The sequence below is a fragment of the Prionailurus viverrinus genome, unplaced genomic scaffold (genome assembly GCF_022837055.1).
Source record: "Prionailurus viverrinus isolate Anna unplaced genomic scaffold, UM_Priviv_1.0 scaffold_53, whole genome shotgun sequence".
NCBI classification, from domain to species: domain Eukaryota; kingdom Metazoa; phylum Chordata; class Mammalia; order Carnivora; family Felidae; genus Prionailurus; species Prionailurus viverrinus.
The window spans coordinates 1,445,368-1,473,020 of record NW_025927616.1 but is presented as its reverse complement, the minus strand read 5'-3'; the positions used below and the strand labels follow the sequence as shown (position 1 = coordinate 1,473,020).

General features: G+C 49.1%; 1 protein-coding gene across 1 annotated transcript in view; it reads right to left on the bottom strand.

Annotated features, from left to right (window-relative positions):
* The window catches only part of DNAH14 (dynein axonemal heavy chain 14), a 328,550-nt gene that overhangs the window by 92,670 nt on the left and 208,227 nt on the right, over positions 1-27,653 (bottom strand). The window contains exons 53-62 of the mRNA XM_047848102.1: positions 26,329-26,496; positions 25,259-25,429; positions 21,294-21,444; positions 19,185-19,303; positions 10,288-10,485; positions 7,647-7,808; positions 5,041-5,232; positions 3,784-3,965; positions 3,160-3,268; positions 2,088-2,213 (exon numbers count right to left, since the gene is read on the bottom strand). Of these exons, the coding sequence (XP_047704058.1) occupies positions 2,088-2,213; positions 3,160-3,268; positions 3,784-3,965; positions 5,041-5,232; positions 7,647-7,808; positions 10,288-10,485; positions 19,185-19,303; positions 21,294-21,444; positions 25,259-25,429; positions 26,329-26,496 (1,578 nt within the window). The remainder of the gene's footprint in view (positions 1-2,087; positions 2,214-3,159; positions 3,269-3,783; positions 3,966-5,040; positions 5,233-7,646; positions 7,809-10,287; positions 10,486-19,184; positions 19,304-21,293; positions 21,445-25,258; positions 25,430-26,328; positions 26,497-27,653) is intronic.

The window sequence follows — 27,653 nt, the reverse complement described above, 5'->3', positions numbered from 1 at the left end:
AATTACAGGTTCCTCACACAGACATATGTGAAAAGTGCCTTATTTTATAATTTAAAATTTTTATTTACAAATAAATACTGAAGGCAAAAATTCGTGGACCATAACACGAAAGGGATTAAGTGTTAAAATCCATACAGATTATGTGGAGAGAGGAGGAAATGCGATGACAATTTTCAGGTCATACCAAAAGCTATAATTTAGTAAGAGGAAAAAATACGTTTAGGACAGAGGTAATGATCTGCCTCTTGTCTGCTTAATAATCCAATTCATAAAGAAGAATGTGTCATGTGATCACACTGGAAAAATTCAAGGTTCTGGCTGAGTGTGCAAGAAATACATGAATGAAAACACGAATATCAGAAAACAACTGAAGACACTGGTGGAAAATTGGTAATGAATGCTTTCCATTCACTTGACATCTAAAATTATTCACTGCCCAAGAAACCTTGAAATGCCAGTTTGCCTACAGCCATCGAGAGTGACGTTAAAAATATTCATGGTGTTATCAGTGACATTATGAAATTGAAGGAAAACGCCTTAAACCAGCAAAAACGAAAACCGCACCTTTGTGAACTGCGTTGGCCACCCCATGGGAACGATAGCCCTGATTTTCACACGAGGACACGTTCAGCCCGCAGTGGGAAAATGCAGGGGGGAGGCGTTACCGGGCATCTAAGGCAGATAATCAACAAACATTACCATGTTATTTTTCTAGATTTTGTGACGTTTGTAGTAACTGTCAGCTTTTAAAAATTTGTATTTCATTTGATGTTTTACTTATGTAAATAAATACTTTTAGGTTTAATTGTGAACTAGTAATTTTAGATTCTAAAAAATATGCCCCCAAAGCCGTGTGAGCTTCAGGCCCCGCACAACCTGGACTTGTCCCTGAAGCCACACCCCGTGATGGGGGCACAAACAGGAACCGCAGAACAAAACATGAACTCTTCTGTATCCATTTTCTTTCGGCCGGAAGCTAAAGACTGAAATCAGGCCCAGCAGGGCCCGCGGGTCGCCCACGGGGGACTCTGGCGACCCGAGGGAGGGGAGAGGCCCACCGCTGGGAGGGCTGGCAGGGGGTGGCCCACCATTTAGGACGTGTGCTTGTGTGCACGCAAGGAAGGGCATTTGCTCTTACGCCATCGAGTGTGAAGTAAGCCAGCCCTCAAAACGAACAGGGTCCTAGAAGGCTCCCGAGAGGAGCGGGGGCTTGGGGACGTGAACCTGGAGGCAGGAGGGGGCAGAGAGGGGGCGGCCGCTCCCTGCTTGTCCCGGCCATGAGCTTCCCCCCCTCTCCTCAGCCATGGCCTAACGTGAACACGACGCTGATCGAATCGGGCCTGACACAGAGCCAGCCGTCACGTCTGTAAGTCCCCTCGGGGACCGTCTGAGATGTGTGTCCGCATCCACTCTGCTCGCGCGAACCTGCCCGTGGGGGCTGACTGTGCTGTGACGTCTGCTAGTGATAGGAGTTCGTGCGTGTCATTTACAAATAAGTCACTGCACACAGATCGCGGTGACTGGCTTACATGTAGCTTTTGGACGGATGGAGTTGATGGAGGAGAAACCGCCGCCCGTGGAAGACGCGAGAGGCTCACCCTTCATGCCCTCCGAGAGGGTGCGCCCGAGCAGCCCAGGGGGGCAGCTGGCCGACAGCTGCACCGAGCGGATTCCTGCCGGGCTCCCACCGGAGGGTGAGGAGGGCTCGGCCAGTGAAACGGGGTTAAGACCGGTTATGCGTGTAACTGGTGACAAGGGGTGCCCGGGGCGGCTCAGTCCCCGCAGGCGCCCTTCTCACAGGCCACGTGTGTCTGTGATGTGGCTCAGGGGACTTCCCGCTGTGGTGACTCCGAGAGCGGGGCTGTCTCTGTCTCTGCCTGGGGAGGCAGCTTTCTGGGGGACAGGGATTCTGCGTCTCTGTGCTCCCAGTTCCGTCTACAATAAATCCTTGTGGGGCTAAGAATTAAAAGCATCCATACTTGAGCATGATAGATGTAACAGCAGTCAACCCAACCTTCAGATTTTGGGGTTGGGGGATAATTTTGCAAACCTCCAACTGATTGTCATGGATTGTATTTTAGTCTTACCTGAGCACATTCTTCCACAATTCTGACTTCTTCTGCCATAATTTCTTCATCTTGTTGAACCAGCATCTGAACTTTCTCAACTACTTGTGAATCTCTCCACAGTCTTTCCATCAGGGCTTCCTTTTCCTAATGAAACACACAGTTCTTTGGAAGATGAATTTTCAGAGACACGGCATCTCTTTTTTGAAGAGAAATTCGTTTAAAGAAAAATCCACAGCTCATTTAATTACTATAAAATGTATCAAAATCAGCCTAAATATATTTGGTTAACAGACGAAACCAGAGAGGATGACATAGCCAAGATCATTCTCTTGCAATGCACGTCAAGAGTGGTAAGTATGATTCGTATTTTAATTTATTATTATTATTATTATTGTTACTATTTATTTTCTATTTTTTAAAGTAGACTTCACACCCAGCATGGAGCCCAATGATGGGCCTTGAACTCATGACCCTGAGATCGAGACCTGAGTTGAGATCACGAGTCCGATGCTTAGGGACACCTGGGGGGCCCCGTCAGTTAAGCGTCCGACGTCGACTCAGGTCACGATCTTGCGCTTCGTGAGTTCGAGCCCCGTGTCAGGCTCTGTGCTGACGGCTCGGAGCCTGGAACCTGCTTCGGATTCTGTGTCTCCCATTCTTTCTGCCCCTCCTCCACTCTGTCTCTCTCTTTCTCACGCACACAAAAAAAGAGTCAGATGCTTAACCGACTGAGCCATCCAGGCAGTGTGAGAAGCATGATTTGTAGAACACCCTGCAGGTTGCAAGTTACTACAGCATAGTTTAGGTCGATTTCACTAAGAATGACAGAATTTTCCTGTGTGAGCTTTTATAATTAGTTATATGCCTGCTATCACACTTAATTAGAAAATACAACGATGTTACTATTTTGCTATCATTGTTATTGTTTTGCTCATTTTACGATAAGAAAGTTGAGCCCAAGAGGCCACGCAGCCACGTGCTAACACAGCGGGGCTCTGATCCGTCTCTGCCAAGTGCGACGACGGCTCGGCTTCCCAGCCTGTCGTACTCAACTATGAAGTATTCAAAAGAGGTTTCACACCAGACGCACCTTTGTTTTTTGTTCGATCTGAGGGCCAAGAATCAAGAGCTCCTCCTGTGTTTCTGTAACCAGAGCGCTGGCTTCCAGGATCTTGGACAGGCCCATGTGCAAACGACTCCTGCGGGGAAGAGAGGGTTCAGAAGGTGTGAGACACGATGAGACGTTAGCGAAGCAGGACCTTCTGTGCCCACGTGCCGTCATCGTGAAGGTGCCGACTCCCTGCGGCAGCCTCCGAACGCCTTACCTCTTGGGCTTTTGTCTTTCCCCCTTGGGAAGGTAGATTCCGGCTCATTCTTTTGTATTTGTGTCTCTTTTTTCTTTTACAAATAAAAGCACCAATTTATTTATTAAAAAATTTTGTTTTAAACGTTTATTTATTTTTGAGAGAGAGAGAGGGGGAAACAGACAGAGCACGAGCAGGGGAGGGGCAGAGAGAGAGGGAGACACAGAATCTGAAACAGGCTCCAGGCTCCGAGCCGTCAGCACAGAGCCTGACACGGGGCTTGAACTCACAAATGGTGAGATCATGGCCTGAGCCGAAGTCAGACACTTAACCGACTGAGCCCCCCAGGTGCCCCTAAAAGCACCAATTTAAAAAAGATACGCGTTTCTGATTTGGCCTCAAAGCCTTACCTCTTTGTTTGCATTTCCTTCTGGCGTGACCTCAAAATGTGAGCAAATGTATCCATGAATCGCAAGTAGCTGTTGGGAGTGACGTAATTACGCCGTCCGGTTTTCTGAAAGTATTTTGTGTTCAAGTCTTTTATGCTTTTGTGGATTTGGACACACGTCGAGGCGAGTTTTTCCTTTAAGTGCTGCAAAATAATAATTTTCAAGAATTTATGCATCAAGAAAGGGGAAATTGAACATGCTGAGTAACTTGAAAGAGTATCATTCTGGGGTGCGGGGCAGTTGATAAAGAGCCTGGGTGAGGGGGACCAAGAAAATAGAAGTTTTAGGGGTTTGGATGGTGTCAGGAGTGGACAAGGCAACAATATGGCCAGTGACTAATGACTCGTTCCTCCGGGCCCGACCCGCATTTCTGCTACAGCCATCCCAGGGTTTACGGAGCCGTCATCATGGCCAAGGTTCACGGTGACTGACTGACTGACTGATTGATTAACATCTCCTATCGTCCTTTCCTAAAGTGGGTTATCAAATGCACAAGACTCAATTTCACTTCCTTGAGTGAAGTAAAGCCGTGACAACGTAAGGCCTCAAAGGATATACTGATATGCTGGGTGGGAAAACCAGAGGAGAAAGAACGCCCGGGGGTAAGTTTCAGGGAGAATTCTGTCTGGGACACAAGCTGGCGCCCACCCCGGCCCACGGGGGTCTAGCCGTTCCCTGGCCAGCGTCCCCCCAGCCGGCTCTGCACAGACTCTCCCCCCAGCCTTTCGCTCCTTGGACGCTTGGCTAGTAAGGCCGCAAGCCCTTTTCTGGGTGCCGCACCGAGCTTCGGGGTGTATGCTTTTACAGCTTCCTTTGTTATCAAAGGTTGGGTAAAGCACCTTCCTTACTGCGGCTCGCTAACTCTGGGCGGATGTGGTTTGCTGCACACGAGCCAGAGGCGTTTCCGGGGAACACACAGAAGGCTGCGGCCCCCTCACCACGGCATCTGGCACATCTTCTCCCGGTCAAGGACACCTGCTGGTCTCCTCGGGGCACAGTAGCGGGGAGACCCAGGCAGGGAGGAGTCTGGGCGTCTTTGACATCGGATGGACCAGGGGGCAAAAGACACGGGAGCTGACAGAGTCAAGACAACCGCTTGACGTATTTCACATTTTTGTCCACCTAGGATTCACTGCCGTTCCGGACATAATTCTGCCAGACGCCGTTAACAGCCTGGAACTTCCCTCGTGTCAGGTCTTTAAAGGAGGCCGTGCTTACCTCCCTGCTGCCTAAGTCCACCTTCTCTCTTAGGAAAGCATCGGCCACAGCGAGGAGGGCATCCTCTGGCCACTCCCCGTACCAGTCCACCGTGCAGGCGGTGACCATGGAAGGGCGCAGTCGGCACTGCCGGCGGAAGCTGGGTCCTGTGGGACTCACGGTCACAAAGACGTGAAGATTTTTATGTATTCTCTGCAAATTGACAAAAACACAGGTCGTTAACGTGGAAGCCACTGCTTTGGAAAAAACACCGCGATGGAAGCTCCATTTGGAACTCGTTTCCGTTCTCTACCCAACGGGCGGAGAGGAGACCGAGGGCCTCCCAGAGCGGGCGGGGGGCTCTTGCGGGGGAAGCAGCCGGGTGGTGCCGGAGGTGGGGGGGCCCGGAGCGCCCCTTGTACAAGTCGGACCCTGGGGGGTGTGGCGCTCAAGCTCTGCTCCACAGGGGCCTTAGGTCAGATGCGGTGCGGTGGGGGGGGTGGGGGGGTGGCGTCTGCTGCCCTCTTCTCTGGGGTGCGGGCATTCGGGACGCTCAGAAAGTCAAGGGGACAAGTGGGCAGATGACGGAACGCTGAAAGGCACAGAGAGAACAGACAGGGGGCATCCCTCAACTCCCACAGCAGAAGGATCGGAGCCCCCATGCTCCTGTAGGTCTTTGGCAAAGCGCTAGTTTCCGTGAAATCTCCCTGCCTCTTCCCTCCAGAAGGCCTTGCGGCGCGGCTGCTTTTCCTGGCTTCTTGCCAGGCCGGCGTGGGCACAGAGTCTCCCTCGTTTCCAGGTGTCACTTTAAAGGAACCCACGTTACCGAAAGCAGCTGCGGTCAATCAGCGTTCAACGCACAGTCCCGTGTGTACAAAGCGATGGTGTGCTTGCGTGTGAAGGAACCTATGTGCCCCAGAAGCATGCTAAGGCTGGAAGAGCGATGTGCAGAAGATTCTTTCTCTGCCTTTTCGGCTTTCAAAAACGTAGAAAAGCAAATTAAACCACTCGGCGCAAAATGCATACAACACAGAAATGTTTAAATCGAAAACGAAGTGACCTCTCTTTGCTTTCCTCATCCCCAAATTCCTACTTGAGGATAGTCAGTGTTCACAGTTTAAAGTATGCCTTTGCTGTTATGATTATTGGAAGACACTTCAAATCATTTTTGGAAGTGGAATTGTGGCATGAAATACACATGTAAGTAATTAAATAAACAATTGCAACTGATTTCTAACTGGGATTCTTGGTCTTTTTTTTTAACTTCTGGCGTGCACTATTCTCTACACTCCAAATGAGAATTTCTTTGCTGTTCTTACTGATCATAATCTATATACACCGATTTGGTAACAAGGCACTGGAGTGCCACCAGGGATCAGAAAAATTGCTCTTTCTTTCTGCCATAGCATTTAAAAAATATAACTCGGGGCACCTGGGTGGCTCAGTCGGTTAAGTGTCTGACTCTTGACTTTGGCTCAGGTCATGATCTCGCGGTTTGTGAGTTTGAGCTCACATCGGGCTCTTTGCTGACAGCACAGAGAATGCTTGGAATTCTCTCTCTCACTGCCCCTCCTCCGCTCACACTTGCTCTCTCTCAAAAAAATAAATAAATAAAATAAAAATATAACTCAATGTAAACATCCATTCATATGACATTGTCTCTTAATTGTGGATCCCATTCCTGGAATTTTCTACATCTTCTCCTTGTGCCGGGTCACTAACTGTCCACTGAGAATGGAAGACGGCCCAGTTCAATTTTCGGATGACTCCATTATAGACAGAAACGGATCCCAGAAACAAGTCGGCCTGTGGTCCTTCCCCTGTGAACACCTGGTCTGGGCGGTCACGTCTGTCTCCACTGAGCCGCTGGTCAGTCATCGCGCCTTTAAGACACAGAAGGCTTAGCTCGTTGGTCTGGACTCTGTCTCCCTCCCACCCAGTCCTTTGCCGACCCCACTGCTGAGCTCCCTCTGACTATCACCTGCCCTCTCTGGGTTAATCCTCCTGTGCCGCTTCCAGGGCTGTCAAAGGGACGAAAGGACTCTTGGATCCTGCCCTTCCCAGGATCTCATTTCTCTTTTTTCTCTTATTTTTCTTTAGAAAAAAATTCTCGTGTTTATTTATTTATTTTGAGAAAGAGAGAGAGCACGAGCAGGGGAAGGGCAGAGAGAGAGGATCCCCAGCAGGCCCCGTGCTGTCAGCGCAGAGCCTGATGCAGGGCTCGAACCCACGAACCGTGAGATCATGACCTGCGCTGAGATCCAGAGTCGGACGCTGAGCCGACTGAGCCCCCCAGGCATCCCCTCAGTCTCTCATCATTGCCTCTCACTGTTATCATTTTCTTTAGCCCCTGATCACCGGGCAGGCCCAGATCCTTGCTAATCCTGGCTTTCCCTGAGAGTGTGATGTGTGTGTGTCTATGTGTGGGGATGGTTTGAGTGGACCCATTAGTTATAGCTTTGAAAACTCATTTATCCCCTCCTGAGAGGATTAAAAAAAAGAAAAAAGCAAGGCTCATTTAAAGACCTAAAAAAAATGATCCAACTGGGAAACCACGTACAGAATTATACACGTGTCTACTTTTAATGTAAGTGGTAATTTGCTGAAGCGAACCCGCAAGAGCGCACCTTCTGGAAGAGTGCGAGTAAAGACTGCCTGTCGTCAACGGAACCAGACGGCTCAGCAAAGGATCGGATCTGTAGCGCGACGGAGCCCAGCTCGTCATCTTCAAACAAGTCAAGGGTTTTCTGCGGGTTGAGAACGCTGTCCAAATCTTCCAAAATTGACTCCTTAGGTGAAACGGATATTCAATCAGGAGTGATTCCATTCTTAACGCACCAAACTGAGACGGCCAAAGTATTTCAGGACAATTCAGGTTAATTTTTTTTTTTTTTGGAAAGCTAAACTTCTCTTAAACCCATCCAATGTCTTTTGTGTCTGAGTAAAAATAGGCGTCGTCCCTCCGTTCATTCACTGGAACAGGAGAGAGACGTGTGCGGTACTGAGGGCATGCAAACGCCCGTGCCACTGGGACCAGACTCATGGCAGGGGTGGGGGGTGGGGGGTGGGGGGCGGTACGAGCGGCTCCCCAGGCTCGTACCTCAGGCTGGACCTGGCTCCAGACGGCTTATGGAGACCACCACACACGCACGGGCTACAAGCAACACGGCGGCAGGGTTCCAGATCCAGCGAGAGAGGGGCCAGGGGACCAAGGGCAGTGAAAGAAACTCTACGAGAGGAGTTCTTACTGAAAAGTACGAGCATTTTCATTTTAAGAATAAATCCAAGCTGTATTTAAAAACCATGCATTTCTACCATCCTCAGGCTCCTCAGGCTCCTGGTGTTTCAGCCCCGGCGGGGGTGGGAGAGGGCAGCGAGCTGGCGGGCAGGGGCCAGCAGGGCCAGGATTGCTGACGCAGGGCTACCGGATTTCCTGTCGCTCCCGGGACTCAGCTTATGAAACACACCGATTTCCCACTGGTAGTTTTAGCTACTCTGTGGTGTCGCGGCCTCGGCATCTATTCTGTCCCACCGAGCAGCCTGCGGGGACCCTGATGGTAACGCCAGCCGCTCACGCGGTAGCCGGCAGAGTGACAGGCAGGAATGAGCTCCTGGTAGGTCTTCCCCGCCACCCGGGGTCCCCGTACCGAGTGCACCCCTTAGATAGGACCCCCGTGGGGGTGCACTGAAACACTGCTCTTTAGATTTGAGCGGACAGATCTGGCCCCGACCCGGGAACCCCGAGTCACTCCACTCACAGACCCCGATGAAGGCACACGCCCCGGGTCCTGCCTCTCTGCCCGCACCCCACCTTGACCTCCCCGCACGGTCCCTCGAGGCAGGCCGTGTGCTTCTTCCAGGACCTGTGAGCAAGAAACTTCTCTATTTCAGCGTCTCTTGTCGTCTTCTGCGGAACTGTGGCTCACCATCCCCCTGTGCTCCACTTAACAAATGTTAATTTAACAGGGTCATGACACTATTTTGGGGATTCACATGGAAAGCAATGATGCGGCCAGGAGAAACCTGGAGAGTGTGGAGACGAGATCCAATGACCTTGAAGTCCTGGGTAAGATGGGTCCATCTCAGCTTTGACCTGATAGTGGTTTTCTGAAAAATGATTTCTTAAATTAAACAGCAGGCCCCTAGCATGAGACAGGACATCCTCGGAAATCCAGAAGTGCCTAGAAGAAACCTCAAGCAGAGGAAGAGGGCGGGGTATCTAGAGGGAGGGGTGCCTGGGTGGCTCAGCTGGTTGATCACCGACTCTTGGTTTTGGCTCAGGTCATGATCTCACGGATCATGTGTTCCAGCCTCACTTTAGGCTCTGTGCTGACCACGTGGAGCCTGCTTGGGATTCTCTTTCTCTCTCTGCCCCTCCCCCACTCACCCTGTCTCTGTCTCAAAAAACAAAAACAAAACCAAAACTTAAAAAAATAAATAAATTTGGGAGAGGGAAGACATATAATTAAGGCAGAAAATTGGATACTATGGAGAACAGCAGATACAACATAGCACTCACTCGGATTTACCCTCGAAATACCACATGAAAGAAAAACAAAACTCTAGGGACAGAGGCTCAGGATTAGAGAAGAAACAAGAGGAAAGTGAAACAACACTCATAAGTGTATGAGTCTGGATCATAGATCATAAACAATGTTGCCTTTAAATGAGTCTGGATCATAGATCATAAACAATGTTGCCTTTAAATGTCGCCACAAAGAAGTAACTACAACCTGAGCGGGATTCCCCAGTTCCGTGGAGGCCGTGGAAAGGCATGGTTTACACCAAGCAACAGATTAAAAAAGTAGCTGGGTGATTAGCATTTTTTTGTTTGTTTGTTTTGCTTATCTGTAAACAAAGCATCTCCTGCAAGGAAAGTGCTAAATTCAACGGTAAAATTAGCACAGGGCGCTGTGCCCAAGAGTAGACAGCGGATTCAGATGATAGCGTTTTTTGTTTTGTGTTTCTGTGTTTTTTTTTTTTTTCCAAAACCCAGACTAGAAAACAAGTTCAGCTACACAAATTACTCACAATGAAAATTATATTTCGTTGATTACAACGAACATTATAAAGACGGAAAATGCTTCTGTCGTAGGGCTCATGCAAAACTACGTGCAGTGTGGGTTCCCAACCAGGGCCTCTGTGGGCTGTGCGTGGGGAAGGGCAGAATCATGAACGACACAGCAGGGACCGGCCAGATTTTCTTTCCGGATATTAAATGGGCGGGGGAGCCACTTACACAGCAAACGTCAGATCAAAGGTACTTACCTGCTTTAGGTTTATGTTAGCAACTATCAAAGCGGTGGGGCTCCCTTCTAATCCTGCTTGGATAACCCCCCTTTTGAGGGCTTCTTTGAACTCCGCATGGGCCTGACTGTGAGCTGAGGGCACGGGGGACAGCTTGCACTCCATCAGGTGACACGCCAGGGTCGCACACGCTTCCTTCCCACACCCGTCTACTCCAATCTTTGGAAGAAGAACAATCCAATGTGAGACTCCTGTGGACGCCCCGGGAATCTTTCAATCTTTCACCGTTTCCCAAGTCTGTGCACCAGAAATTCACACAGTGAAAGTACCTATTTTTATAACCTTTTTGGGAAACACATTAAACATAGCTAAAGCATTGACCAGAGTTCTGTAAGGTGTTCATACACATTCAGTATTTTCTTCTTTGCTCTTTATGGTCTCTTGAAATGTATGAGACGCCTTCGCTGTAAAGATAACGCCATCTGGAAAAATGGCATCGACAGGTTTACAAAATCATCGTTATGTTTATTGCCAATATTTGATTTCTCATTTATAAGAATTGAAGTAGGTCTTTTATTCTGAGTAGTAAAAACTTAAGTGCTCTTTGGTAATCATGACAAAGTATTACCTTTATTACCAAAGTATTAGCTCTACTGGGGTATAATTTACAGACCACCGGCTTTCATACGTACCATTTGATAATTTTTAGTAAAATCACAGTTATGCAACTGTTACCACAGTCCATTTTTTAAAAAAAAAGCTTATTGATTTATTTTGAGAGAAGGTGAGAGCCACAGCATGAGCAGGAGAGAGGCAGGGAGAGAGGAAGAGAGAGAATCCCAAGCAGGCTCCAGGCTCCATGCTGTCAGCGCAAAGCCCAACGCGGGGACCCGAACCCATGAACCATGAGATCATGACTAAGCTGAAATCAAGAGTCGTATGCTTAACCGACTGAGCCCCCCAGGCGCCCCTACCACAGTCCATGTTTAGAAAGATACCCCAAGGCCTGTCTATAGCGTTCATCCTGGCATCAGTCCCAGGCAACCATTAACATGCTCCTGTCTCTACAGATTCACAGTGTTCGGATGTTTCCTACAAACTGAATCATAAACGTGAAGCCTTTTGCACATCACTCAGCAGGATGGTGTGTGGTTCCTGTGTGTTAGTTTGCTCCTTTTTACTGCTACATAGTATCCTGTTGGATGGGCTAGACCACCTTTTGTTTATGCATCATCTACTGATGGATGTTCTGAGAGTTTCCGTTTTGTGGCCGCTATAATAATGCTCCCATGATCCTTTCTGTGCAAGTCGTTGAGAGAACATTTGTTTTACTTTCTTTTGCATAGATACGGAGGAATGGAACCACTCAGTCAAAGGGTAAATCTGAGTTCACTTCAGAAGAAATGCTCAAACTGTTTTACATCAGCAATGTATCCGAGGTCCAGTTTATCCACATCCTGGTCAACACTGGCTACTGACCATCTTTTTGACGACAGTCATTCAAGTAGATGTGTGGTGACATCTCAGTGTGGTTTCAATTTGCATTTCCCTGAGGATTAATGATGTTGACTATTTTTTTTGCATGCTTACTAGCATTCATGCATCTTCTCTAGTGAATTATCTAGTTAAGTCTCTTGTCCATTAAAAAAAAAATAAGTTTTTAAAAAAAATTTTAGGAGGGTTTTGATTTACAATAAAATTGCCAAGATACAAAAGATAATTGGCATGTACCCGACATCCAGTTTCCCCTACGAACATCTAACTAGTAGGATGCATTTGTTACCACTAGTGAAACAATGCTGATACGTAATTATTAACTAGAATCCATACATTATTTGGCGTTCCTTCGTTTTCCCTTAACGTCCCCTTCTGGGTCAGGGTCCTATCAAGGACACCGCATCACATTTAGTAGTTAAACCTCCGTAGGTTCCTCTGGCCTATGATGGTTTCAGACTTTCGTTTTTGTTTGTTTGGTTTTGATGACCTGGACAGTTTTGAAGAGTGCTGGTCAGGCGTCGTGGTTGGGACCTTCTTGGTGTTTTCCTTGTGACCACACTAGGGGTACGTGCTTTGGGGTGGGAAGACCACAGGGATAAAGTGCCATTTACCAACACGATTTATCACCGTCGATGCTGACCTTGGCCACCTAGATAATGCTGTGTGTGTGTGTCAGGCTTCTCCACTGTGAAGTTACTGCTTTTCCCCCTTTCCACCCTGCACCCTTTGGGGGAAAGTCACTGATAGCAGCTCACAGTCAAGGAGGGGGTAGTTATGCTCCAACTCCTTGCGGGCAGATATCTGCATACATTATTTAGAATTCTGTATGGGAGATGTGTCTCTTTCTTCCACTTGTTTATTTATCCAATCATGTTTTTACATGCATGGACTCATGGAGATTTATCATTTGAGTTATAACTAATGCTACTTTGTTTTGTTGTTTTGGCTACGGCCACCGGGAGGTCTCTGAGTTGGCTCCTTTTATCCCTCTGACATACTCCTGTCACTGAGAGTCTTTTGAAGCACTTCCTTTCTGGCCCTACAAGACAAGACCTTCCATGCTCTCTCATGCCAGCCTCTCACGCCAGCCCTCAGTAAGCCATTTTCCCCAGGAGCCCCGGCCCTTTTATTGAAGGATGGCATCAGAAACCAAGACCTGGGTGCTGGGTGTGCCTGTGTTCCTGCTGCACGTTTCCAGCTTCTCTCGGCTGATACAACGAGGACACTTGTGGTTGTATGCCAGCCTGTGTGCACGCACACTTTCCCATAAGTACGTCTGTATGTAACCGTCCACGTTAAATCCAATGTGAGTTCGACTGAGGTCTTCACCTCTCATCCGTCACTCCACGGATCACTGTCGCCTCTTCCGCTGGCTCGCCTGTAACTGCCTACTCCTGTAGTGAGAACACTGGCTGCCCCGGGTGCCATCCTTTACCTAACTGTTCAGCTGTGACACGTACGTACATACATATGGTGGCATCAGAAGTTAACCGTCCTCCCACGGACACCACTCCATCAGCTCCAGATCAGTGCTCACGAGCGGTTTCCTCCACCTTTGGTCTTACAGACGCCACTCATTTTCAGAGTTCCTCAGGTCACTTCCTTTCCCCCCCCCCCCCCCCTTCGGGGAGCTCACTGCACCTTTGGCAACAGTCTGATCGTCCTGTCACGTTCTGCACTCCATCCCGGGACCCCCGACCGCCTAAATGACTTTTTGAAAGTTTTATACATCAAGGTTCTCTCTTTGGCCTGGACACACGCATGTTCCTGTTCCTCCTTACAGCATCGTACAGAATAGCCGCTCCTCTCCGACAGCAGGTGTCTCACCTTCCCTTCTCTCTGCAAGCCCGTGCCGACCCCCAATCATGTGTCATCTCCGTGGTTTTGCTGCTTCCAGAATGTCACAGGGCTGGAATCACACGGCGTGTAGGATTTCCAGACTGACTTTTTTCACTCAGCAACAAGCCTTTATGATTTGCCCATGTCTTTCTGTGGCTTGATTATTTCATTTCTTCGGGTCTTTGGATAATATTCCATTGTACTCCACTTCATTTCTTATTGAAGGACGTTTTGGTTGTGTCAGGTTTAGAATGAAGTCACTATCATCATGCATGGGAAGGTTTTTGTGAGGATAGAAGTTTTCAAATATGTTGGGAGCATGACTGCTAGACTATGGGGTGAGGCTACGTTTAGTTTTGTAAACACCCACCAACTTATCTTTCAAAGTGACTGTGCCATTTTGCCTTCCCACCAGCGAAAAAACAGTATCCTTGCTAGCAATTCCTACTATGCTTTTTTTTAATTTTTAATGTTTTATTAGAGAGACAGCGTGCGCAGAAGGGAGGGGCAGAGAAAGAGGGAGACACATAATTGGAAGCAGGCTGCAGGCTCTGAGCTGTCAGCACAGAGCCCGATGTGGGGCTTGAACTCACCAACTGTGAGATCATGACCTGAGATGAAGTCGGGCTCTTAACCGACTGAACCAGGTGTCCCTTGGACTATTTTTAATCAGTTGGTTCATCCTTAGGATTTTCTAGAAACAGGATCATGTGGATTGTGACTAAAGACAGTTTTACTTCTTATAAGTATCTGGATGCCTTTGTCCCCCTTTTTCTTGTCTAACTGCATTGGCTGAAGCACCAGTGTATGGCTGAGTAGAAATTGTGAGAGACAACATCCTTGCTTTGTTCCCAGTCTGAGGGAAAAACATTCTTTCACCAGTGAGCATGAGGCTAACTACAAGTTTTTCACAGATGCCTTTTATAGGTTGGTGAAGCTCCCTTCTGTTTCTTTTTGCTGAGAGTTTAAAACGATCATAAATGGTGTTGGATTCTATCAAACACATTTTCTGCACAGACACTCCTGTGGTTTTTGCCCTGTGTCGTATTAATACAATTCACCGCAGCACCGCTTTCTGGATATTAATGCAGACACGCATTCCCGGGAGAAGTCTCACTTGGCCACCGTGGAGGATACCTAGCACGTTGCTGCATTTGGTTCACGGATACCTTGTTCAGGAAAGTTACAACTCTATTCACAAGAGATCTTGGTCTGTAGTGTTCTCTTGTCTTGAGGTGTCTGTCTGGTTTTGGTATCGGGAGATACTGGCCTCGTGGGTGGGTTGTGATCTGTTCCCTCCTCTATTCTCTGGAAGAGTTTGTAAGGATTTGTTTAATTGTTTCTTAAATGTTGGATAGATTTTTCCAGGGAAGCCGTTTGGCCCTGGGCTTTTCTTCATGGGAAGTTTTCAAATTCCCAGTTAAATCTCGTTGTGGATATCTATTCAGACTTCTGATTTCCTTAGTTCAATCATCTGTGTCTTCCCAGCAAGTGTCCGTTTCCTCTGGGCCATCCGATGTGCAGGCAGACAGGTGTTCACAGTATTCTCGTAGAACCTTCATTTCTGTAATGTTGGTAGTTTCGTCCTCTCCTTAATTCCTGGTTTCAATAATTTTAAAAATGGACTTTTCTTTCTCTTTTTTTCTTGGTTTGTCAATTTTGTCGATCTTTTCAAAGAGCAAACCTTCGGTTTCATTGATATTCTCTATTGTGTTTCTGTTCTCTACTTTCTTCTCTCATCTTTATTGGTTCTTCCTTTCTGCTTGCGCTGGGTTTTCTTTCCTTCTTGTAGTTTCCTAATGTGGAAGGTCGAGATTTTTCTTCTTTTTAAAAATATCGGCATTGATAGCTGTAAATCTCCCTCCAAGCACCGCTCTATGTATCTTGTGTTTTTATCCATCTCAAAGTATTTTCTAATATCTCTTGTGATTTCTGCTCTGACTCATAGGGATATGTTGTTAAAATTTCACATGCTTGTGAATATGTCAAGTTTCTTTCTGTTACTGATTTCTGCTTTAATTCTATTGTGGTTAGAGGACCTACTTCGAATGACTTCAATCCTTTTAACTTTGAGGCCTGTGTTAGAGCCTGGCGGGTGGTCTATGCTGGAGAATGTTCCAGCGAGCTTCAGAAGGACATGTACTTTGCTGCTGCTAGATGGGGTCTTCTATATATGTCAACTAGGCCAAGCTGTTTTACAATATCATCAATGTGTTTACGTCCTCGCTGATTTTTATCTAGTAGCTCTACCAGTTATTGAGAGTGGGGACATCGAGTCTCCAATCATTGCTGTTGAAATGCTGATTTCTCTCTCTTCACTGCTGTCTGTTTGGCGTCACATATTTTGGGCTTAGTCGTTAGGGGTGTGTGTGTGTGTGTGTGTGTGTGTGTGTGTGTGTGTGTTTATAACTGTTATATCTTTCTGGTGATTGATCCTTTTACCATTACAGCATCTTTCTTTTCCCTCAGAACACTTTTTTTCCCTGAAAAGTGTATTTTGTCTGATATTAGTATCACCACTCCAACTCTCTTGTGGGAATTGTTGGCATGACTTATCTTTCTTCCACGTTCAACCATTCTGTGTCTTTGAATCTAAAGCGCAACTCTTGTTGATGGCGTATGCTTGGAGTTTGTCCTTTTACAAATGCTTCCTACAATCTCTGACTTTTTATTGGAACATTTCGTGGATTTATATTTAATGTTATGATTGATATGATTTGATTTACGTCTGCCATTTTGCTGTTTTTTACATGTCTTGTGTCTTTTTCCCTTTTGTTTCTCCTTTACTACCTTCTTTTAGCGTTAACTCAATATTTTCTAGAGTTCTATTTTAATTCATTTGTTGTTTTTTATAATGTATTTTTTGAGGTTTTTTTCATGGTTTGTCTAGGAATGATGCTGGATATTTTATCTACTCCAGATTAATACTGACTTAATTCCAGTAAAACACAGAAAGTTTGCTTCAGTGTAACTCCATTTGCTCCTTCCTCTTTTGTGCTATTTATTATTATAGATACTAAATATTTATGTCATAAGCCTAACAATTTTATAATTATTGTTTTATGTACCCATCTTTGAAAGCACTTAAAAGAAATATATATATGTACTGTGTTAGGCAGGATAATACCCTTGCAACCCTCGCCGTCACCCCCAAATATGTCCCTAGAACCTGTGAATGGATTACCTTATATGGCAAAAAGACATTGCCAATGTGATTAAAATTAATGACCTTGAAATGGGGAGATGATTTCGGACAATCTGGTTGGACCCAGTCTAAATATATGAGTCCTTAAAAACAGGGAACCTTTCCTAGCTGTGGTCAGATGGAGAGACAGAGGGAGAGGTGTGACAGCTGAAGGGTCAGAAAGATGCCATGTTGCCGGTTTTGGAACAGGAGCCATGAGCCAAGGTGGGAGGGCAGCCTCTAGAAGCTTATTTTCTGGCTCTGGTAGTTCAGCGACACAATCCAGCTGAACTAAGTAACACTTACTTTTAACAAGTCATGTAGGATTTGTTTACTTTACCTATTCAACTAAGCTCATTTGAGTGAACGAATCTAGGTCTCGTGTATTTTTAAATCTGTTTTAAATGTTCTTCGTCAAGCCATTACACTCCTTCTAGCTGCCTCTTCTTGCTGAAGCCTCAGGCTGGGTCAGCTTTCAGTCATGTTTTTGTTTTTTGTTTTTGTGTTTTTTTTTTAATGCCAGCTGTGACTTTTTGTTTTTATTTTTATTTTTTAAAAATAAAAATGTTTAGGGGTTCCTGGGTGGCTCAGTCGGTTGAGCATCCGACTTTGGCTCAGGTCATGATCTCACAGTTCGTGAGTTCGAGCCCCGCATCGGGCTCTGTGCTGACAGCTCGGAGGCTGGAGCCTGCTTTGGATTCTGTCTCTCCCTCTCTCTCTGCCCCATCCCCACTCATGCTCTGTCTCTCTCTGTCTTAAAAATAAATTTAAAAAATTAAAAAAAATGTTTATTGAGAGAGAGAGAGAGAGACAGTGTGAGTGGGGGAGGGGGCGGGGGTGGGTGGGAAGAGAGAGAATCCCAAGCAGGTTCCATGCTGTCAGCACAGAGCCCAATGCAGGGCTCAATCCCACAACCGTGAGATCATGACCTGAGCTGAAATCAAGAGTTGCACACTCAACTGACTGGGCCATCCAGGCGCCCCCTATTACTGTTTTACACAAGTGAACCCTAGTGCTAGCTTGACCCAGGGCAAAGATCTATTGATGGTGTTAAACTGGGAAAAGTAGACACAGGATCAGAGAGGAAACAGGGACTTGCCAGGCTTTACCTTGTATTTTAACAGGGCCTCTGATACGATGATAGGGCCGTGAGAAAGCATCGTTAAGGAGGCAAGCTTCCAGCTGAGTGTTATGTTTTAAAAAATTGTTCTGAATGCAATCTCAGGAATTTTAGAATTGAGAACTTTTGGTAAACTTACTTGTTATTAGGAACGAAAGAGTCACTTTGTGGTAAAAGAAGCAAACGGAGACCATGTACCATTTGGGAGTAACAAAATAACATGCTGATAACGGAAACAAGACAGAGGAAATCATCGCTGTTAGAGCTTCTGTTCCAAATGTGGAGACAGATAATAAGTAAGTGACAAATTAAATAGATCAGGTCAGATAGCGCTAAGGACTAGGAAGTGGAATCAAGGGACGAGTGACAGGGACTGCGGGAGGCAAGCGGCTGCAGGAGCCCAGGGGAGGTGGGAGCGGCCCGGGCAGGGTGGCGACAGCGGAGATGCGTACAAGAGAGCAGACTTGGAGTACATCTCAGAAGTCGCATCGCCAGGACATACTGATGACCGAGGGCGGGGTGTGATGGAGACGCCTCAAGAATGAGGGGTTCCTGGCTTTCTGGCCAGAGCAGATCGACGCGGGTGCCATTTATGAGGTGAGAAAGGCTAGTAAAGGGAGCGTTTTGGTGGAGAAAGTACTGGCTTTCGTGTTTTTACTTCAATTTTTCAAAATGTGACTCCTTTTAATTAGTCTTGCACACGTCTGTTTAAAGAAAGCTCTAGCACTTCTGGGAAAAGAATGGTGTAAAACAAATAGTTACAATAGTATGAAATAGATAAGTAATAGGCATGAACAGTAGCTTAAATGTTCACGAATAACATGATTCGTGTAATTGGCCGAACATGTTGGACTTCACTGAGCCTCCTGAAAGCTTTCCTCTAGTCCAGTTACTTGGGGATTGTCCAAAAATCTAACTCCCACTTGCTTTCGTGAGAGGCAGAACTTTGAGCGAAGACTCATGTTTCTAAGTCAATCTTCCAGTAAGTACACTGTTCTCAAGTTCCACCTGCCCAGAGGCTGCACTAGTGCCGGGGACATGTGACAGATGGTGACAGTGCCATCACCTGCCTTCCCAAACCAAGCATTTTTCTTTGTGGATACATGTCTTATGCAAACCCTAGAGAGGAAAATGGTCTTGCCGCGGGGCTCGATGGCTGCAAGCTTCCACTGGTACAAAGTTGGCGTAAATAGGACTTCTGCAAGCGAGGTAGATTTTATCAACCTCCTCAATGTTTACTTTGCGAGCTTAAAAATATCTGAGCAATTTAATCCCTACCAGTAACATGTGACTCCCCGGCTGCCGGAGGACCCTGGCCGCTCTTGCGATGTGTTCTATGGCTTCCTTGAAGAACACCATGGAATGAGAAGTCTGGGAGAGGAAAGGGGACAAGAAAACTGCTTGGAGGCACGGGCAAACCACGTGCTCACCGCAGCTGTACATACAGGGACCCAGGAGTGAGACTCAGTATTCTCCGATCCCGTCAACTGGGTCACACGTGTGGAAGGGAAACGTGTGCGATGAGGCCTGTCCCTACGTCAGTGTTCCTGGGGGCATGCCGGGGGATGGTATGGGCTGGAGGGAGGAGGAGGGGGAGGAGGAGGGGGAGGAGAGGGGGAGGAGGAGGGGGAGGAGGAGGGGGAGGAGAGGGGGAGGAGGAGGGGGAGGAGGAGGGGGAGGAGGAGGGGGAGGAAGAGGGGGGGAGGAGGGGGAGGAGGGGAGGGGGAGGGGGAGGGGGAGGGGGAGGGGGAGGGGGAGGGGGAGGGGGAGGGGGAGGGGGAGGAGGAGGGGGAGGAGGAGGGGGAGGAGAGGGGGAGGAGAGGGGGGAGGAGGAGGGGGAGGAGGAGGGGGAGGAGGAGGGGGAGGAGGAGGGGGAGGAGGAGGGGGAGGAGAGGGGGAGGAGAGGGGGAGGAGGAGGGGGAGGAGGAGGGGGAGGAGAGGGGGAGGAGAGGGGGAGGAGGAGGGGGAGGAGGAGGGGGAGGAGGAGGGGGAGGAGGAGGGGGAGGAGAGGGGGAGGAGAGGGGGAGGAGGAGGGGGAGGAGAGGGGAGGAGGAGGAGGAGGGGGAGGAGAGGGGGAGGAGGAGGAGGAGGGGGAGGAGGAGGGGGAGGAGGAGGGGGAGGAGAGGGGGAGGAGAGGGGGAGGAGAGGGGGAGGAGGAGGAGGGGGAGGAGGAGGGGGAGGAGGAGGGGGAGGAGGAGGGGGAGGAGAGGGGGAGGAGAGGGGGAGGAGGAGGGGGAGGAGGAGGGGGAGGAGGAGGGGGAGGAGGAGGGGGACGGAGGAGGGGGAGGAGGAGGGGGAGGAGGAGGGGGAGGAGAGGGGGAGGAGAGGGGGAGGAGAGGGGGAGGAGGAGGAGGGGGAGGAGGAGGATGGGGAGGAGGATGGGGAGGAGAGGGGGAGGAGGAGGGGGAGGAGAGGGGGAGGAGAGGGGAGGAGGAGGGGGAGGAGGAGGGGGAGGAGAGGGGGAGGAGAGGGGGAGGAGGGGGAGGAGGAGGGGGAGGAGGAGGGGGAGGAGGAGGGGAGGAGAGGGGGAGGAGGAGGGGGAGGAGAGGGGGAGGAGGGGGGAGGAGAGGGGAGGAGAGGGGGAGGAGGAGGGGGAGGAGAGGGGGAGGAGGAGGGGGAGGAGGAGGGGGAGGAGAGGGGGAGGAGGAGGGGGAGGAGAGGGGGAGGAGGAGGGGGAGGAGAGGGGTTCGGGCTGGAGGGAGGAGGAGGGGGAGGAAGGGAGGAAGGAGGAGGAGGAGGAGGTACAGGCTGGAGAAAGGAGGGGGAGGAGGGGGGTTTGGGCTGGAGGGAAGAGGAGGGGTAGGAGGGAGGTTCTGCCTGGAGGGAGGAGGAGGGGAGGAGGGAGGTTCTTGCTGGAGGGAGGAGGAGGGGAAGGAGGAGGAGAGGGGGGAGGAGGAGGAGGAGGAGGAGGGGTACGGTTTGGAGAGAGGAGGAGCGGGGGAACAACAGCATCCAGGTTGTGCCTCTACTGCTCCGTGAGGGGCGGGACATGGGGGCGGGGAGGGGGGTTCCCAGGAAATGGGGCCACGGCGTCTGTGACTTGGAGGGCGCCTCTGTGCCGACACCATTCTGCCCACGACCGCGACGTAAGGGGGGCTGTTCCCAAAGCGGCCTCGGCCTCTCCTGCATTTCTCAGCTCCTCTCGCCCGGACCCCGCAGCCCCCACAGCCCGAGTCGTGCACCTGGCTTACAACGCGCCCTGCTAGCGGAAGCCAGCCAGGACGGAGCCGTGGAAACCCGCAGTTCCAATGGTCCGCCTGATGGGGGCACACCCTTCCCCTGCTCCTTCTTACACTCGCGGGCACACACACGCGCACGCGCGCGCACACAAGAACAGCACTGCTCCGATTTCACATGGTGCATGTCTGTACCTCGAGGATGATAAACTCAGCTTCATTTGGAATTCATTCAGTACACTGGCCAGTTTCTCATAGTCGCTGGTGCTCTGATAGAACTTTTTTCTGTGAGGCTTGTTTATATCCAAGAAATCCACAAAGACGATTGAGTCGCCCATCAGTTTTTCTTTGGTCCAATTAATCTATTGTAAGACCATAATTGAATATCTGTTAAGAGCAAAATTCTACTTGTTATCAAAACGAATGTGATATATCTACTCCGGAGAAGCTCTGGGGTAGATATATACTCAGTCGATCCGGGGGTTCTTCACCTTTTTGTGCCACGGACCTTTTTAGGCCGCGAGGCCTATGCAGCCCTTCTCGGGACGGTATTTTAAGTGCAGAGAGTAACATACGGGGGCTGCAAAGGAAACCACACGCACTGATGTGGACTTCCGTCTACGGTCTCCTGAAGGCCTGCGGGCCCTAAGAGCCCCTGTTGTGGAAATAGCAACTTGAAGTCTCACCAACAATGAAAAATAAAGACTCTTCCCTTATTCGTGTGTTAAATACCACCGTGCAGCTGGTAGCAGGGGTGGGGGCGGGGAACAGTTCTAGGTCGCGACCGCGGTGGTGGTTTCGCAAACCAATCCACGTGATGATGGTTCCCAGACAAACTGCAATCTCCCCGCCTCGACGAATGCTTAATTAAACGCTGGCGATTCCAAATAAAGTCTGTAGTTTAGTCAACAACGACACCATCCCGTTCCCCCGGGGCCAGCTCCCATCTTTCCTACCAAGGTCACGGGCTACCTCCCCCTGGAAGTCGGACCATGTCCTGCTCCCCTAAAACTAGGGGGAGGGAGCATTCCTTCTTGGTCCCGTCCTCGCGGCATGTGCGTGGACCTGTCTCGGCCCTTCCAGAGTCAGGCCCTCCGCGTGGCGTCCCGGCACTGCCGTCACGTGGTGTCCGGCACGCAACTTCCTTGCGGGCCTTCGGGAGACAAGGTCGGGGCTCCGCTTCCGGGGGCACCTGGAGGCAGCTACCCTGGGTTCGGAGGACCCCACCACCTAACGAGCTCTGTCACCTCGGACAAGCTCCCAGCCCCTCTCCGCCTCAGTGTCTTCATCTGTAAAGTGAGGGTAACAACGGAACGTACCTCGCAGGGATGCCTTGGAGACCGTCTCTGAAAACAGGCGCGCTTCCAGCGTTAGCTGCTGTCAGCGTCACCGCATGTTGTTTAAAAAGCCAGCCAGCCGACCAGCTGACGGACTGATACTGCATACACCCTCGTTCACACGGGGTTCACTGGTGACCTTATGTCCTTCGGGAAGGTTTGTTACCCCGTCTTTAACTTGGGGCACCGCAGCTGTCGCGGCCCGCCACAGGGCAGGAGTCTAGGGCAAACTCGTGTCCTACCCCCTCTACAGCTATTGCTTGGTCTAGCAAAGTCTTTTTTTTTTTTTTTTAAGCTTGTGAAATAAATAAATAATAAATCATAAATAAAATAACGACACAGAGAGAGACAGAGAATCCCAAGCAGGCTCTGCACTGTCAGCACTGAGCCCCACACGGGGTTTGAACTCAGGAACCGTGAGATCGTGACCTGAGCCGAAATCAAGAGTCAGACGCTTAACCCACTGAGCCACCCAGGCGCCCCCGGTCTAGCAAAGCCCTAAATCCGAACTGCAGTCGGCATCTACAGGAGAGAGTTTAGGAACTTCACCAGGGGCAGGAATGGGCTCTCTTTAGGTAGTTATTTTAGCAAAGTTTCTGCATCCTTTCCTTCCTACCCTTCCCCTCCTCCCTCCCTCCCTCCCTCCCTCCCTCCCTCCCTCCCTCCTTCCTTCCTTCCTCCCTCCCTCCCTCCCCCCCAGATATCTTTATCAAGCACCAACTGAGAGTAAGGAGGGTGCTAAATTCTGGAGACTTAGGAAGAGAGAAAAATCAATGACTTCATTCTCATGGACTCAGAGGCTGGAGGGAGAGGTAAGTAATCACATGATCATAAGTTGTAAGGTAGGAAGAGTCCAGAGTCCTAGGAAGATACAGAGAGGGGACTCTCAAACTGGAAAGGGTATGGTGTTGGCCAGAAAAATCCGCCGGAAGAGGAAGTGCGAGCTGGATCTTGAGGGGTGGCCAGAGGCGCGCCTGGGGAGGGACCCACCGAGTGGAGGCAGAGACAGAGGACACTGCTACCTTCCGGCCACCACGTGGGCTGAGATGCCGAGGTTTCTGGTGCGGCTGCGGGCCTGGGTGGGTGTGCCACACCCCCGACCCGAGGTGGGAAACACCGGGCCAGGGCGACCGGGCGGTGCAGAGGGCACAGTGGACAAACACCGGACGGTCTTGCAGGTGGTTTTGCGCGTTGAGCGTGAAGTACCCCGGGGAGCACGAGACAGATCTGGACGGCAAACCAAGTCTGGCTTTGGAGTTCAGGTTCTTTCTGCCAAACCACCTGTCTATATTTGAAGCGTCGATATAAGGTCTAGTTCTTCCCTCGCAAGCTGTTCTAAACACCTGATGTAAATTAGTGCCATTAATTCTCACCTCAGACTACGAGGGGGGTATGCGGGCTACCCCCAGGTCCAAGGAAGGAGAACCGGCCGCCGGCCAAGCCCTGAGAGACTCCACAAGAGAGTGGAGGTGGAGCTGAACACGGGCATAGGAAGGATTACCCCTGGGCACTCAGCAGAAGGATTATTTTACTAGATGTTAAAAAAAAAAAAAAAAAAAAAGATGGGCGGGCGGAGTGATGTGCGTTAACATGAAGACAGCAAGAGGGATCTGGACGGAGGAGCAGGGAACTTGGATTAGAAAAAAATAAGGATGAGAGTGTCTAGAAAATAGTTGTTGTTTTTAATGTGTGTGTGTGTGTTTTGAGAGACACAGTGAAGCGGAGAAGGGGCAGAGAGAGGAGGACAGAGGATCCGAAGCAGACTCCAGGCTCCGAGCTGTCAGCACCGAGCCTGATGCGGGGCTCGAACTCACAGACCGTGAGATCACGACCTGAGCCCAAGTCGGACGCTCAACCGACTGAGCCACCCAGGCGCCCCTAGAAAATATTTTTGAAAGTTTTCTGAATTTGTGTCTTGTGTGAAAAGTACGTTATGTTCACGAACACAGATTGACATACCCGTGCACGTGTCGTATTCTGAGTTTATGTTCACGTGTGTATCTCTATGGATAAGGTCTGTGTTGCAACATTCTGTTTTTGCTGTTGCAAATATAGTAGCACCTTTGAATTTGTCATCTTTCCTGGGCTCCTGCAAACGGGCCGAGAGAAAGAGGCACCACACCAAGAAGACAGAAAAGAACAGAGGCGTCACCTCTGGAAAGGAATTCCAAAGCGTCTCCCTAATTCTCCTGAGAGGAGCCAGCAAGGAGGCCCCTCAAAGGCCCTGAGCTCGTCCCTCCGCTTCCTTACAACCCTCGTGGGCCGGTCCACGGAACCTCCTTCCTTCCTTCGGGACCTGGACCACAGGGCACCTGGGAGAACAAAGTTGAAGGGGGCGCAGGTACCGCGAGTGCACACGCCTGCCCGGCCTGGAGACAAACGAGCAGCCTCAGGGCTCGCGGAGGCCAAATGCACGAGCAGAGGCATCCAGACCCGATCATTTCCATCAGATCAAATCTAGACTTATTTAGACATTACCAAGTGAAAAAAGGGGATTGTTAATAAAGCTCCTTTCATTAATACCATAGAAATGTCTAAGGAGGCATCTGGGCGGCTCAGTTGGTTGACCGTCTGTCCAACTCTTGATTTTGGCTCAGGTCGTGATCTCAGAGTTCGTGGGATTGAGCCCCGCGTTGGGCTCCGGGCTCAGCGCAGAGCCCCTTCGGGATTCTCTGTCTCTCCCTCTGCCCCTTTCCCCCCCACCTGTGTTCATGCTCTCTAAAATAATTAAAAAATAAAAAAAAATTAAAGTAAAGAAATAGAAATGTCTGAGGATTTTTAGAAAACAATACTTTTGCCCAAGATACCATTTGAAATACTTTTTAAAATAGAAGTTTACCTGGAAATAATTCTCAAGTTCTTTTGAAAGAAACTGATAGAAAAGCCCTTTCTCAGCAGAGTCAATCAAGCGATCGTGGAACACTCGAGTGGCTTCGTGAACAAAGAACAGGGCCGCCGTCTCTTTGGAGTTGATAACGGCCTTCTCAGCTTGTAGCAAGCCTAGGAGAAGCTGTTAGAGATCGCTGCATGAGAGTTCCTTTTTAACATTAGAAGGCGGTGTGTGAAGTAAAGGCTCAATTTTTGCACGTTTAGGATTCTTGTAAAAATAGGAGCAATTATCCAAGGTAAGAACTGTCCATGTCTACAAGTGACAAACTGAAGTTCTGAGGAGATGGGCCGGTCACCAGTCAGGGAAAGACGGCATGGCATCGCCCCTGGAGGGAGAGGGTCTGAGGACCCCTCGGCCAGGCGCCTTGGAGGCCTCGCCAGCACGGGAAGCCGAGTCTGGACTTCGGTGCCGACCTGGAGGCAGGGTGCCGGTGGTGACAGAGACGTGCTTCTTAAGGTTGACATGTCCTAAGATTGTGAATTGGGACTCAAGCATGATATGCACTGTCTTGGACTATGGAGTCCATGGCAAGGAGGGAAAGACCAAATTCAAAATAGTTGGTCTTCATATTTTCACTCGGAAAATTATTTGACCGAGGCTAATGACCGAATTGGCACTGCGGGCAATGTTTCCTGTCGTGAAGAGCAGGGCTTGTGGAAATTCAAGCATCTTTATGAAATGCAAGTACGCTTTCACTTCCCGAGAGCTGCAGTAACATCTCGGAAAGAGAGCAAACCCCAAGTCTGTGCTTTCCCCGCTGAGAATCTTAATACGCTAACGGTCTTAGCAGCTTCATCACCGAATTCTCTGCGTGGAATTATCTTAATGATTCTTTTCTAAGTGGCTCCCGGGATAAGTGGCTGAGATATAGCAAAACGAATCGACTTGGATTTCTCCTTCTCCCCCTTCTAATAATCGCATGTTGATGGCAGAGAAATGGAGAAAAGAATCAAGTTAGTAAAATACATCTGCTCAACTTAACATTTACCACGAGGCTAGCGAATGAATTGAAAACACACCTTAAACATGTCTCGAAGGTTAAATATGTAGTGGCACTTGGCGGGGGTCGGCAGCATGTTCTGGCAGACTTGGTGGTACACAGCCAGAGAGCAAGATGTTGTTTGATCCTTACTTCTCTGGACGTCGACGGTGAAGTTATTGATGGAGAAATACATTCCCAAATGAGCCTTTAGAAAGAAATGTTATAGTTAGCCCCAAATCTTAAGCACGATCCTTCCTAGGGAATCCCTGATAGAAAGGAGAGGCGTGTGCTCTCACGGAGGATTAATGGCATTTAAACCGTTAGCATCTCGAATCCATTTTGAGCAGACGGCAAACACTCAGTTCTCGCAAACTGGGGAGAATTCCGGCCGGCCCGAGTCTGGTGAATGATCTAGAGGGCTGTGTTGTGCGTTCTCTGGGGCATATTCATGCCCTACTTGTGTGTATCCCACCGGACGCCCTGGCAATTCTTGTACCTCTTTGCTCCTCAGCAGGGATCATGAGATGAAACACAAAGTGATAAAACCATTACCTTGGTTTGGGTTGATGTACGCACACGCACACACACTCACACGCACACACACGCACACACACACGCACACACACGCGCACACACATTCTTCTACATCGAGACTTTTTCTTTTAGGTGTGGGTTATTGTGTAGAATTACCAAGTGCTTTTTGAAAAATAGATTTAAAAATTAATATTTAAATTTTATATTATGAAGAAGAAAACATATAATTAGTTTTGGAGAAATTGGTAATCTCGCAGATTTTTCCTTTAAAAAATTTTTTTAAATGTTTTTATTTGAGAGAGAGAGAGGGAGAGACAGAGAGTGAGTGGGGGAGGGGCTAGAAAGAGAGGGAGACACAGAATCCGAAGCAGGCTCCAGGCTCTGAGCACAGAGCCCCACGCGGGCCTCGAATTCACAAACCTCAAGATTATGACCTGAGCCCAAGTGGGACGCTTAACTGACGGAGCCACCCAGGAGCCCCAAAAATGTTTATTTATTTTGAGACAGAGAGAGAGCAAGTGGGGGAGGGGCAGAGAGACAGAGGGAGACACAGAATCCGAAGCAGGCTCCAGGCTCCGAGCTGTCAGCACAGAGCCCGACGCGGGGCTCGAACTCACGAACCGTGAGATCATGACCTGAGCTGAAGTCGGACGCTTAACCAACTGAGTCCCCCAGGTGCCCCGCAGATTTATTTTTCTAATCAAACTAATTTCAAGTTGAGCTATTTTTCTAATAAGGCATTTCAGATTTTTCCTCTCGTTTTGTATTCTACAATGAAACAAAAAGAACAAATCATTTAGCAAAAATTCAGGTGTGCTGATTAATGAC